This window comes from Balaenoptera ricei, chromosome 16 (assembly GCF_028023285.1).
Source record: "Balaenoptera ricei isolate mBalRic1 chromosome 16, mBalRic1.hap2, whole genome shotgun sequence".
Classification (NCBI taxonomy): domain Eukaryota; kingdom Metazoa; phylum Chordata; class Mammalia; order Artiodactyla; family Balaenopteridae; genus Balaenoptera; species Balaenoptera ricei.
In genome coordinates this window covers 116321350-116335152 of record NC_082654.1, presented here as the reverse complement: position 1 = coordinate 116335152, position 13803 = coordinate 116321350, and the positions used below count along the sequence as shown (strand labels likewise).

Below are 13803 nucleotides of genomic sequence, written 5' to 3'. Positions count from 1 at the left end.
CTCAAGTTGCCTTGAGTTCCCAGTCACCCGCTCTGCTGCGAGGAGTGGTTTACTTCCCTTAACCCAAAATACCTCAGTGAGTATCCTAGTGCAATGAACAAACTAACATAAAAAAAATCTCTTATCTGAGATGCTTTAAAAGCATATTTAAACAAGTATCTGGAGATGTATTATTCTAAGAATAAGATAATCTGTAACCGAATAAACTGAAAAATTATATTCACCGTGACAAATTTCAATTTATAAAACTAATCAGACACAGCCACAAATTATCCCACATTAACCTCACTTGAATTAAGTTTTGCATATCCTCATTCAAAACACCATGCTAATGCACTATCACTAATAACACAACATGCTACACAAGCCCTAGACTGAGGGTGAAGAAAGACTACCTTGCATGTAGGGAATTACTCTGCCTTACTTACTTATGTAAGGCAGAACTATTTGGTGCTTCTTAAGGCCAAGCACATGCCCTAGCTTTAAAGTTCCGTTCTATGAGGTCAATGCCAGGTCCACCAGCCCAAAATGGTACAGTCTTTAATCCAGATCCATCATGAGCCATTTACTCTGTAAACACACACAGGTATTTTCACAGCACTGGGCTGGAGGCTGCACAGGAATAAGAGATGAATTTGAAACATGTAGACCATGTACAGGGCACCAACTGCAAGCCAACTTTACATACATTCTCATATGATCTTCACAAAAACCCTAGGAGAGAGGTATTATTATCCCAGTTCCACAAAGGAAGAAACAGAGAAAACTTAACCAAAGCTAGCAGAAGGCAGCCCTCTGGAACGTCTGCATTCGCACCAAGAATTCTAACCACCTCTGTGCCTACCACCACAGCCCTCTGCATTTCGGCAGGGAACTGAGGAAGCAACAAAACCTTTTCTGGAGTACAGTTTATCATCCTAGACTCAGATTTGATATGTCTCCACACTACACAACAGCTATGACTCTGTAACAACCCCAAGAGGAAAACCAGTGTCTAGGTCCACTCAGAATTCCAAAAAGAAACCCAGGCCCCAGATTTAAAGGACTTACAGACACAAACTAGAGGACAAACATATGGACACCAAATGGGGGGGGGAGGGAAGGGTTGAACTGGGAGATTGGGATTAACATATATACACTATTGATACTATGTATAAAATAGATAAGTAATGAGAACCTACTGTAGAGCACAGGGAACTCTACTCAGTGCTCTGTGGTGACCTAAATGGGAAGGAAATCCAAAAAAGAGGGGATATATGTATACATCTAGCTGATTCACTTTGCTGTACAGTATAAACTAACACAATATTGTAAAGCAACTATACTCCAATAAAAAGTAATTAATTAAAAAATAAAATAAAATAAAGGAGTTACAGCTTTTGTGTCTGTAAAACAAAGACCCAAACAGCATCTGTATCTATTGGGTTGTTGCATGAGAGGCTGAGATGACTGAACAGGCATAAAGCATCAGAACAGTGTCTCACACATAGTAACTGCTCAATTAAAGTTGGCCGCTGCTTTCAAAATCGCCGCTATTCTTCAGTAACCATATTCCTCAAAATTTTTTCCTCGGAATATAGTTTCAAAGGAGAAAAAAGCTATGTAATTCGCATTCACCATAAGGTGGTCTATAACTGCAAAAAAAATTTTTTTTGATCAAAGGTACCATTATCCAACCGTAAAATTTTAATTCTGAAAACTTGCTTAGAAACACAAAAACATTTAACGTATTAGATTAATGCTGAATACAAAACAGTAGTCAATGCTACAACAACAGCTACATAACCCCTATGCCAATAGTCAAGGACTGTATTTCAAGGACTACATTTCAAGGTAGAAAAATGAAAATAGCTGTTAGTAAGGTGAGATTACCAATGATTATTTTTCTTTTAAAAGTTTCCCCTCATACTGCTTTTTAAATTTCTGCAATAAAAAATGTGTGCTCTTAAGTTATTTGATAATATATTAAACAGATGTCTGTTACACCTGACTTTATAGGAGTCTGTAGGACAACTAAATGCATTCTGAGCCTGCTGTGCCATAATAAAGACAGTATATCCCCCCACAGAAATATATAGGGTTGTGCTCTTCCCCCAAGTTCCTTACAATAAGCCACTCTCTAAACAACGTTGTGCCAGTTATAAATTATGCTCCTAGACTAAAATGCTTCAAGGTGGTTTAATAACATGGAGAAAGTACTAGGTTCAAGGGTAAAGGGAATCAGGGCTTCCCTGGTGGCGCAGTGGTTAAGAATCTGCCTGCCAATGCAGGGGACATGCGTTCAAGCCCTGGTCCAGGAAGATCCCACATGCCGCGGAGCAACTAAGCCCCTGCGCCACAACTACTGAGCCTGCGTGCCACAACTACTGAAGCCCACGTGCCTAGAACCCGTGCTCCGCAACAAGAGAAGCTGCTGCAATGAGAAGCCCGTGCACCGCAACGAAGAGTAGCCCCCGCTCACCACAACTAGAGAAAGCCCACGCGCAGCAACGAAGACCCAACACAGCCAAAAATAAATAAGTTTTTTTAAAAAAAGGGGTAAAGGGAATCAAAGAAAGAAAAGGGCCTGAACATTCTTAATTTTGATCACTGTCATCTAACTATCTAGCAATATTTCTCAAAGTGTATTCCTGGGAACACCTACATTAGACTCACCTGAGATTCTTTTCAAAATACAGATTCCTACCACAAAATACAGATTCAAACCTACAGAGTTGGAATCTCTTGAGAGGCCCAGAGTTTGCCATTTTGTACAATCTCCCCAGGTGATTTTTATGCACACAGATTTTAAGAACTAGTGACTCCCAGACATGCTACTCAGGTATGATAAACATAATTCAAAGTTTGCTATGAAAGAAACAAACAGAACTCTAACTCTAGATTGGTGATTCAATTATTTCCTAATTTCTCACAACCACCAGCTCAAATAAGCCAGGATGTGGGATCACAGGTACAAGGAGAAGAGAGCCTACAAATTTGTTGTCTCTTCTGCCTATGCTATGAATCTTTCCAGAAATTTTTTTTTGCGAACTTTATCAAAAGCCTTAAAAATATCTATTCCCTTTGAGCTAAAATTTTCACTAGTAAGAATTTTTCCTCTGAGAATAATTAAGGATGGAAAGGAAAAAAAAAAAGGTTTTTAGGCAAAAGTATTTGGGGCAGCAGTGTTAACATTCATCACCTGACAATTATTGAGTAATATGCACTACATCTGGCACTGGTGCATGCTTGACATACAGTATTTTTAACCCTCACAACCTAGAAATGATATTCATTCCATTTTAGAGATAAGAAGACTGAGGTTCGGAGAAATTATTAACTTGCCCCAGGCCACACAACCAATAAATGATAGAGCCAGGACCTGAATCTGGGACATTCTGAGTAGAAACATTAGGTTCTTTCCACCGCCTGGCCACCTAAAAACATTATAAAATATCATAATGTTTAAGCAAATCATGACATGTCAAGGTAATATTATATAGCTATTTAAAACCATGTTCTTCCTTATCTACAAAACAGAAATAGAGTTAAAGACGTAGAAAACAAACTCATGGTTACCAATGAGTAAGGGGCGGGGGAGGAATAAATTGGAAAATTGGGACTGACATTACACGCTACTACATATAAAATAGATAACTAATACGACCCTACTGTATAGCACAGGGAACTCTACTCAGTACTCTGTAATGACCTATATGGGAAAAGAATATAAAAAAGAGTGGATATATGTATATGTATAACTGATTCACTTTGCTGCACACCTGAAACTAACACAACAATGTAAGTCAACTCTACTCCAATAAAAATTTTTAAAATAATAATAAAACCATGTTCTTCAAGAATCTTTAATGAAATGGAAAATATCCGTGATACAATGTAAAGTGAAAAAGAAGGGAAGTATGATCCCAGTTTAGAATTTAAGGGGCACAAGTCACACAAGGGTAGGAACCATATCTATCTTGGTTTTGTCTGCACCCCCAAAGCCCAACACTGTACCTGACATATAGTAGGAACTCAATATCTGTTGCAAAAATAAATTATGTGTGAGCGTACTTTTTAAAGACCAGGAAAAAATTCCCAAAATATTATCAGTGGTTATTGCTGGATTCTGGACTTAGGGGTGACTTTTGGTTTTTCTTTTTTACATCTGTTTGTATTTTCAAGTATTCTATAATAAGTTTGATTACTTTCATAATCTGAAAAAAAAATACAATGGCTAATTTTCAAATCTTATGTTTAAGCATCTTCCTATACAAGAGAGTTAAGCTCCAGATCAACTCAGTATGCAGACTAATATACGGTTTATCTTATTCACTGTAACAGAGAAACTACTTTATAGCTAGAAAGCGAGCATTATCTTTTTATATGCTAGCATCATAAATGGGAACAGGATTTAATATGTGTTACAAATATAAATGTTTTCATCAACCACAGTTATTAGTAGCTTATTAGGTAGTAAATGGATTTATAAGTGTATAACATCTACAAAATGTTTCTATTAATGGTTTGTGCATTTTGGATACCTCCCTAAATACTAATACCATAAGGATTAAAAATCAAATGTGGTGGCTTTTGCAGCATAACAACAAGGGTTTCTTGTCAAGATCATCCCCACACTGCAAAAGACATTATAGGTTAGCATTAAAATTGTGCCTTAGGACTTCCCTGGTGGTTCAGTAGTTAAGAATCCGCCTGCCAATGCAGGGGACACGAGTTCGAGCCCTGGTCCAGAAAGATCCCACATGCCGCGGAGCAACTAAGCCCGTGTGCCACAACTACTGAGCCTGCGCTCTAGAGCTCGCAAACCACAACTACTGAGCCTACACGCCTAGGGCCTGTGCTCCACCACAAAAGAAGCCACCGCAGTGAGAAGCCCGCGCACCACAACAAAGAGTAGCCCCCACTCGCCCCAACTAAAGAAAGCCCGCATGCGGCAACAAAGACCCAACACAGCCAAAAAACTAAAATATAAATTAAAAGAAAAATTGTGCCTCATCCCAGGTAGTTTATTAAGCATTTTACATAAAGGAATAGTCATGGTCACTATTATCCCATGCATTTTTAAAGAACTAGATTTTTAAATAAAGAGAATGAACCAAGGATGAGCCAACTGGTATTTTTATTAGCTCATCATTCTGGACAATTTCAAACAGCAAAACATGGCACAAATCTGATGATAATTCTATTATCAAACTGCCTCCAAAATGACTTCATCTTCTGAACAAATTCTGGCTTCGTTGGCCAGATGCTATTGCAGTGGCCACTCCAAGAAAACCCTAAAGGGCAGAAGCATGAGCTACATTGACCCGGTCTATTCTAAAAGCGACCTGAGATGGGTGGTGGGAGGGGAGGAAGTAGGAGGGGAGAAAGTATATCTTAGAGTAAGAAAAGGTAAAAGGTCGGGGAGGGAAGGACTGGGAGTCTGGGGTTAGTAGATGCAAACTATTTACATATAGGATGTATAAACAACGAGGTCCTACTATATAGCACTGGGAACTATATTCAGTATCCTGGGATAAACCATAATGGAAAAGAATATAAAAAAGAATGAATATATGTGTATAACTGAGTCACTGTGCTGTACAGCAGAAATTAACACAACACTGTAAATCAACTATACTTCAATAAAAAAATAAAATAAATTAAAATAATAAAATTTTTTAAAAAGGTAAAATGGGGCTTCCCTGGTGGCGCAGTGGTTGAGAATCTGCCTGCCAATGCAGGGGACACGGGTTCGAGCCCTGGTCTGGGAAGATCCCACATGCCGCGGAGCAACTAGGCCCGTGAGCCACAACTACTGAGCCTGCGTGTCTGGAGCCTGTGCTCCGGAACAAGAGAGGCCGCGATAGTGAGAGGCCCGCGCACTGCGATGAAGAGTGGCCCCTGCTTGCCGCAACTAGAGAAAGCCCTCGCACAGAAACGAAGACCCAACACAGCCATAAATAAAATAAATAAGTGAAATTCTTTTAAACAAAAAAAAAAAGGTAAAATGGACGTTTGTATTGTGTTGTATGATTTTCAATGAAAAAAACACCTGACAGGCAGAAAACAGTGGAGGAGAAAAAGACAGTTACAGTACTTGGGGGTCCTAGGTCTCGTTTGTAAAAGGAGTAACAACATGAGAACTGCTTTCCATGATCAAAGCTGTTTTCTCTTTGGGAATTAGGTTTATTCCCGGACTATGCCAAGAAGAAATTCCACCCACATAAGCATTACCAAATCATCTAGATTTCTAGGGGTTATCAATGCAGGCCAAAGTCTCTGACACAGGGAAGCTTTTGCATCAGGCACAACTTGGAACTTCTGTCACAGTGCCCTCTGCTTTGCCCTTTGTGGGGAAACTACAGGTTGGATCACTCGGCATCCATTCTGACTCCCTTCTTCCTTGCCTACTTCTACGAGAGAAGCTAGAAAAGAAGTCGCTTTCCCAGAATCTCTTGTAGCAAAGAGTGGCCAAAGAAATACAGATGGAAGTTCCAGGAGAGAGAATTCTTTGTCACACAAAAAGGCAAAATCTTGAATAAAAAGTTTTTTAAAAAAACATTTTTGTTTCCCTCCCTTTTCCCTGCAGAGACCACAGGCGCATCTCAAGGCATAGCCTTGGCCGGACTGCACCAATGAGGCCAAAGCCATCAGCTGGGATGGCCGAGGTCAGGGGGTAGGTTGCTGGGCTCCCCGAAGCCCCCGAGCAGCTCTTGGGGCCTGGCCCTCTTAGTCCCAGATTTTTTTGCTTCAACAGGAAAGTAAACCCCTGGCTTGTTTAAGTCACTCTGTGTTGGGTTTTCTGTTAGTCACAGCCAAATAAATACATTCCTGCCTGTTAATATCATCGATATAACAAGCCCTTTCTATGTTTTAACTTATCAATGATCAACTTAAGCAAGACCCCAGAAGTCTTCACAGAGATAAGACTGACGGAGAGCGCTGAGCCCCTGCCCACGAGTGCAGGGCTGTAACAGTCTCTCACAGCATCCTCGCGGGGCTCTGCAAGAGGTGAAGTGAGGACCCCAACCCAGGCCAGCCTGATAGCACTTCCTGAACTCTTCACCGCCAGGCTACACAACCTCTGATGGATTTTATTCATTTAGTTTCTAAAACAATCTGAACCTTCAGTTCTGCTCTCTGAGTCTACTACACTTGTCCTAATAAACTTTTCTGATTGGAAGAAGACTTTCACTGAAGAAAAAAAGAAAAGATTCATATGCAGTTGTTTTAAAAAAAAAAAAAAAAACAACCTGGCAAGCATTTACTTTCCAGTGTTTTGAAATCCTTATGCATCACATGGCACGGGGCTGCTGGGGCTGCTGCAGTACCGTCTACCAAACACCACGTGCCCGGCACTGAGCTCCACTTTTCACACACATCATCTCGTTCTGCGCTCACAACACCCCTGGAAGATAGGACCATCATGGTCCCCATCTTACAGGTGAGCAAACAGAACACATTAGCCCAGGCGCAACATTTTCTTTGAAAAACTCTCTTTCGAGACACCAATGAATGACAAGTTCGGAGCAACATCAAACTACAATGGAGATTAATGGATTTTTGCGGCTAGTCTCTAGTAAAAATATTAGAAGTGATGGGCTCTGGACCGTTCAAAGAATGAAAAATACTCAAAGCAAGAACAATGACAGCTAAAGAGAGTGCAAAGCCCTCTCCTCCTGCACAAAATCGAAAACTCCACACTCGTGTCCAGTACAGCTTTACTCATACCTGCTCCTCCACCTTTACAAGGGGCTAATACACTGGGCGTACGGTGAGCTACCAGGAAGGCCAATAAAAATATTTAGATAGCTGTGAATGTTCATTTATTATAAACCATTTAATTCATTTTCAAGTATACCTGATTTTCATTTTCAATATGAGAATGTGCATTTTATGAACTATGGTTTATAATAAATATGGTTATTAGTGATTTATTCAGCACGTACTCCGTGGCCAGCGCTGTGATGTTTTGCATCCATCTTTTTTTCTCTTAATGGTCACAACCACCTTAGATGTAGGCACGATGATTAACACCCCCTTTCATAAATGGGGCTGCAGGTAATGAATTTTCCCAAGCTCCCTATTTAAAGGTAGGACCAAGACTCAAATCCAGATCTGGCCAAGAACACTTTGCTTTCAACCATTAAGCTTCATAAAGTTATTGGATTTGTTCTTATTGTTTATTAGCCTTAATCAAGCCTTAGCTAGAAAACTACATTCAGCTTAGCTCTTGTTTGTTTTCTTTTTCAGCACTCCCCCATTCTCATATATTTTTACTTCATCTCTCTCCCTGATCCCACAAAAGCATCTAAAAGATTATTATCTATTTACCAAATTATAAGACAATCTTCACTAAAGTTTGCCAAATTAAAAAGATATGTAGGGACTTCCCTGGTGGCGCAGTGGTTAAGAATCCGCCTGCCAATGCAGGGGACATGGGTTCGAGCCCTGGTCCAGGAAGATCCCACATGCTGCGGAGCAACTAAGCTCCACAACTACCGAGCCTGCGCTCTAGAGCCTGCGAGCCACAACTACTGAGCCCGTGTGCCACAACTACTGAAGCCCGCGCGCCTAGAGCCTGTGCTCCGCAACAAGAGAAGCCACCGCAATGAGAAGCCTGCGCACCGTAACGGAGAGTAGCCTCCGCTCGCCGCAACTAGAGAAAAGCCCGCGCGCAGCAACGAAGACCTAACACCGCCAAAAAAATAAGTTAATTAATTAAAAAAAGAAAAAAGATATGTAATTACATAACTGCTGCTCTTACTTTTAATCAATGTGTGATCAGCTGTTTTAGTGGCTAGTTCTACTCCTCAAGCAAGCAGTGGTCAATGATTCCTGTTCTGCCCATCACTGTGAACATGTAAAAACATGTTTGTTTTTTTTTAATTTTTTAGCCACGCCGCATGGCACATGGGATCTTAGTTCCCCAACCAGGGATCCAATCTGTGCCCCCTGCATTGGAAGCACAGAGTCTTAACCACTGGGCCAACAGGGAAGTCCCCAAACCATGGTTCTTAATGTCTTTAACAGCAATATCCTAAAAGCCTACCAGACATCAACCTCAATTCATAAAAACAGGCCACTGCCCCCAGACCACAATTCTTTCTATGATGAAATACAAGGGATTCCGAACCTTGAAAATGCCTATGAGTCTAAATTTTATGTAGGGATTTTTAACTGTGCAGCACGCGTATATGTTTTTCAGTGTAAAAATAAAAGTATAATCATAAGATGTAAAACAACCCCAAAAGAAGAAAAAGGAAAAAAAAAAGGAAAAGTATAAATGTACAAATTCCATGTTTGTCTCTCAGGACACTGGCCAACACCAAGGCTGTATTTCTGACTCTTCTGACCCATTTATTTGCTACTTTCTCCCAGACTTTCCTCTAGACCAGTCTCCTCCCTCTTTACATACCATAAATCACATTTAATTGACTGAAATGAATCAATACTACTATCCCACATGAAATATGAAGTCTAAATTCTGAAGATCCGTATTAAGTAAATCAAGAACAATTTTTCTTCATTATTATAATGTTGTCCGTCGTGTCTATTCCAAGGCCTACCATCCCCATCAAAAACCTAAACTAAACTTGAAAATCAATTCCCATTTACAAAACTGTTGACTAATATAATCAATAATCTTCATTTAGATTCAAACAGAAGTGTCAGATACTCTGCACGGCTGTTCCAAAGTAGTTATTAGATAAAAAACAAATGCAAAAAATAAAAAACTAGTGATCTTTTTTCCTACATTTTTGGCCTGGTGGATTTTATGTGTATCAATTCTTTGGGGATTCATCCAAGAATGGTATTTCATTTCTTTGACCACTACCCTACTGCCCATATTTTAACCTCACTGAATTTTTGGTCCATTGCGTAGAAGAATTTCTCTACTAATAAAAATACAACCCATTAAAGATTAACTTACCCCCAGGACAGTCTCTCTGGAAACAAATTCCAAGCATTATAATCACCAGTTTGCACTATGTAGACTTAAAGGCAGAGAATCTTATTTATCCTGATTTAAATTGGAAACCTGCACATATTTTAAGGCGATTGTGTGAGGAAAAATGGCAAATCCAAATTCACAATAATCAGAAACCCAACCAGGCAAATACAGACTTTTCTTAATTGGCACTTTTCAAATGAAAAGCTTTCCGCCCAAGGATATCTAACAATACTGGAATATTTGTTGACTTTCCAAACTTCCTACCTTGTTCTCTATTTTACTTCTTCAATTATGAAACTGCAAAATTCTTTTGTTCTCTAGATATTTAGATATAGACTACTGTCAGAAATTGTGATAGGCATTGGAAGTTATTTGAATCCGTGCTATAATATTTATTATTAGTAATAATAAAATCAACTGATATATATTAAGCTGTTAGCATTTATAAAACAGTGTGGCAAGTTTTAGCTTATTAAGCTTTATCTCTGTTAATTCTCACAAAACTCTAAAAGAAAGGTACTAATATCAGTCCCATTTTACAGACGGACAAACTGAGACAGGGAGGTGCCCAGGAACTGTCCCAAGGTTCCACAGGGATTTGAACCTAGGTCTGAGTGATTCCAGTTGCCCACGCTTGCTTTAACCACGTAGTATCGAGCAATGAGACACATGATTATGTTTGGTTCAGAAACTAGTCTTATTCCTTCAAACATGGTGGTTCTAACAAAATTTGACACTAGGAAGCATGCATGACAAAATGCGTTGGTACACAGTGCACTGGGTTCTATTGTCAAATGTGTTCAAACTTACTTTCTTAGAAAGCACAACTCACTTATTAGTGATTTTGGAAAGTTAATCAAAGCACTATGTTCAATTATTCAAGAAATCTTTGGAGTCGAAGTGTGAATATTTCATTAATACATACATTGTTGAAGAAATACTAACTCAAGAGTTTCTGTAAAAGCAACTTCATCACAGCAAAGCAATTTTAAACTATCTCATGTCAGAATATCATATCTACAAAGGGAATGGCCTTCAAATTTTAAAAAATGCCTTACCCATATTTCGTTTCATTCTAAATGGAAATTAACTAATTCAAAAAAGAAATCCACTTCTAAAGCTCAGGTTATGCAAGAGGGCTTCCTAGGAGCTAACATCACTGTCGTTACTTGAATGTGCGTAGGCAAGACAGGTAAGGAAGACGTAGAAGATCCATCTTTCACAACCCTCCAAATGTACAAAATAAACTAGAAACTTGCTGAAAGAATAGGTATGTGTGTTATCAGTTCAACCCAAACAATCTCACAGCAATATTTTTCTGGATAAATTTAATATTTTGTTTTATAATAGGAACTAGGCAAAAAAGAACCACGGAACAAATGGAATAACTAAAATAGGTTACTGAAAGGCAACTGGGGCTTTAATTTCCAAATCCACTTTGCAATATTCCTATTTGAACAGTTTATCACAGAAGTAACTCTCCTAGAAAGTTACATAATTTAAGGAGGAAAAAAAGAGGGAGTAAGACAGAGACATGATAAGCACTGGGGATGTTTATCAATAAAAATAAGCAACAAGGGAGATGAGTTTGTAACTCATCCAAAAACGCCTACCGAACACTCTTGCTATTTGTTTCCACCAAGTTATTGTTTTGGAAAACATCTTGTTCTGTCTTAAAATAACCTGCTTAATTGTTCTAAAAAACCACTGCATTTCCATGGAGGGCTAAACAGCTCCCACACTGCGATGCACTGACTGATAAAGTCAAAGTAAATTAGGCACCAAGCCACAAAAGAAAGTTGGAAAGCTCCAATCCTCCCTTCATATAAGGATACGAGCTACTGAATGAATCCACCACTGCACCCTTAGTGAAAGTAATGCCTGGTCCCTCTACAGTATCTTAAGAATAACAGTCATTCAAATTACCTTATTTCTCTGGATGATGGAAATGAACCACACTGGGGACTACAGGTAAGCTAGTAATTAACATTTTTAGGGACGATCAAAATGACGTTGGACATTTTAGCATGCACTCTGAGAACTCCAATCCTCCCATTAAAAGTCAAAATTTGTTCCCAGTCCTGTATGGTTAAAGCTGTTACGCCTGGGAAAGTCCCAGAGAAACGAGGGCGTTTAAAAAAAAAAACAAACAAACCCAAATTGTGAAAGACAAAGTAAGACACCCATAATACGGGAAGACTTTTATGAACCGAGTGTAACTCAAGATGTGTTTTATAAGCCTGCCAGGCGATGAACACGCACTGTCCCCCAACCCAGCAGCACTGCCCTGACACAATCCCCACGCTTTGGCCGCTCACCCCCATGCTGGCCCCTCTTACTCCGGGTGCCGGGCGGGAACTCCTGTCTTAAGCTTTGACATCTGCAGAGCGTTTCCCAATAGCGAGACAAGGCCCCTCAGCTGGAGGAAGTGAATACTGACAAGAGGAGGGAGAGAAACAGAGACGGAGCTAGAATTCCAGAGTGCCAGAGAGTGGGGAGGGAGTCACGCATACTCTGCGCGGTCCGACTGGGTCCGGATGGCATAGGCCAGGTGTCCGGACTAAAGCTGGCATCTCCAAAGTCCAAGAACGCCACTTGGGCGCGCGGGTACAAACACGGCCTTCGGCTTTTCTGAAGCCGGTCAAGTTAGCACAGGGTTCTCGGTGCCCGGAGACCTGGGAGGCGTGGAAGGGTGGAGACTCCCGCGAGGTCTGCACTCCCTGTGGGTGTCCTCCGGCTCCGCGGGGGAAGGGACGGGGGAACTAAGTCGGCTTTGGGCCGGAGCGGCGGGCGCCGGGACGCGGGGCGGGGATGTCCGGGAAGGAGTCGCGGGCGCAGCCCGGGAGTCCGAGAACGCGGGGTGGATGCCTACCTTGTAACATGGCCTCAAGTTTCTTCCTGTCCACGCGGAAGCGCTCCTCGCTCCACTCGGGGCTGTGCAGGGGCGCTCCGGCGACCAGGTCGTCCTCCGAGCCGGGCATGGGCGAGTCGGTGCTGCGCTCGCTGTTGGAGCCCGGGTCCGACTGCGCCGCCAGGTAGCCGGGCTCGCCTTGAGCGGCCATGGTGGGCGCGCGGCGCTCGGGTTCCGGCTGCGGCCGCCGCTCTGCCTGCGCCGCCGCCTCCGCTCGCCCGCCGGGCTCGACTGGCTCCCCGCGCCGCGACGCTAGCTCGTGGCCCCGCGGCCGCCGACGCCGCCGCCAACGCCGCCGCCACGGAGCCCCCTGCGCATCCCAGCCCCGGGCGCCGCCTACGCCGCCCGCCGCCCCTGGTCCGGGCCCCGGTCCCCGGCCAGTGGCTGCGCCGCCCCCCGCCAGCAACGCCCGCGCGGAATGAGCGCGCCGCGCCGCCCGCGCCTCCATCCGCAGGGCCCCTGCGCCCCCTCCCCGCCCGCCGCCCCTGCAGCCGCGCGCTCATTGGCCGGGCCGGCCCACGGGGAGCCGCGGCGGGCGGGCGGCCGGCCCCTGGCTCGCGCACTCACTCGCGCGCACACACTCACCACGTACACGCTACCACTTTCCTGCGCTTACACGTTTAAATCTTGTCCCACACACATGCTTTCACAGTTCTTCCGTCACAGACACTCGCAAGTTCAAGCACAGCACCCTCCTGAACGCGCTCGAAGTACACACACAATGCCCCTTCTATTGACGTACGCACACTACACCCTGAAAGTCACAGCCCCGGTCGGTCCCACAAGTTTGAAACAGGAGGAAGGAGAAAAAGAGGATTGCGGAAGAAACAACTTCCATCTCTCTCAGACATCACTGTGGTCCTTGCTTCCAGGCAGCTCACTCCTCCACCAAATGTTAAAACCAGATTTCTCCTCTCATCCCAGCAAAGTGGCCAGCTGCACAAGAGGCGGGCAA

General features: G+C 42.5%; 1 protein-coding gene across 3 annotated transcripts in view; it reads right to left on the bottom strand.

The window, feature by feature from the left end:
• Positions 1-13137, bottom strand: part of BICC1 (BicC family RNA binding protein 1) — a 300346-nt gene extending 287209 nt beyond the window's left edge. For 2 of the 3 annotated variants that reach the window (XM_059900587.1, XM_059900588.1), the window contains exon 1: positions 12810-13137. In XM_059900587.1, the coding sequence (XP_059756570.1) occupies positions 12810-12999 (190 nt within the window). In that variant the 5' untranslated portion in view covers positions 13000-13137. The remainder of the gene's footprint in view (positions 1-12809) is intronic. The other variant, XM_059900586.1, reaches the window with a different exon arrangement.
• Positions 13138-13803: the final 666 nt, after the last annotated feature.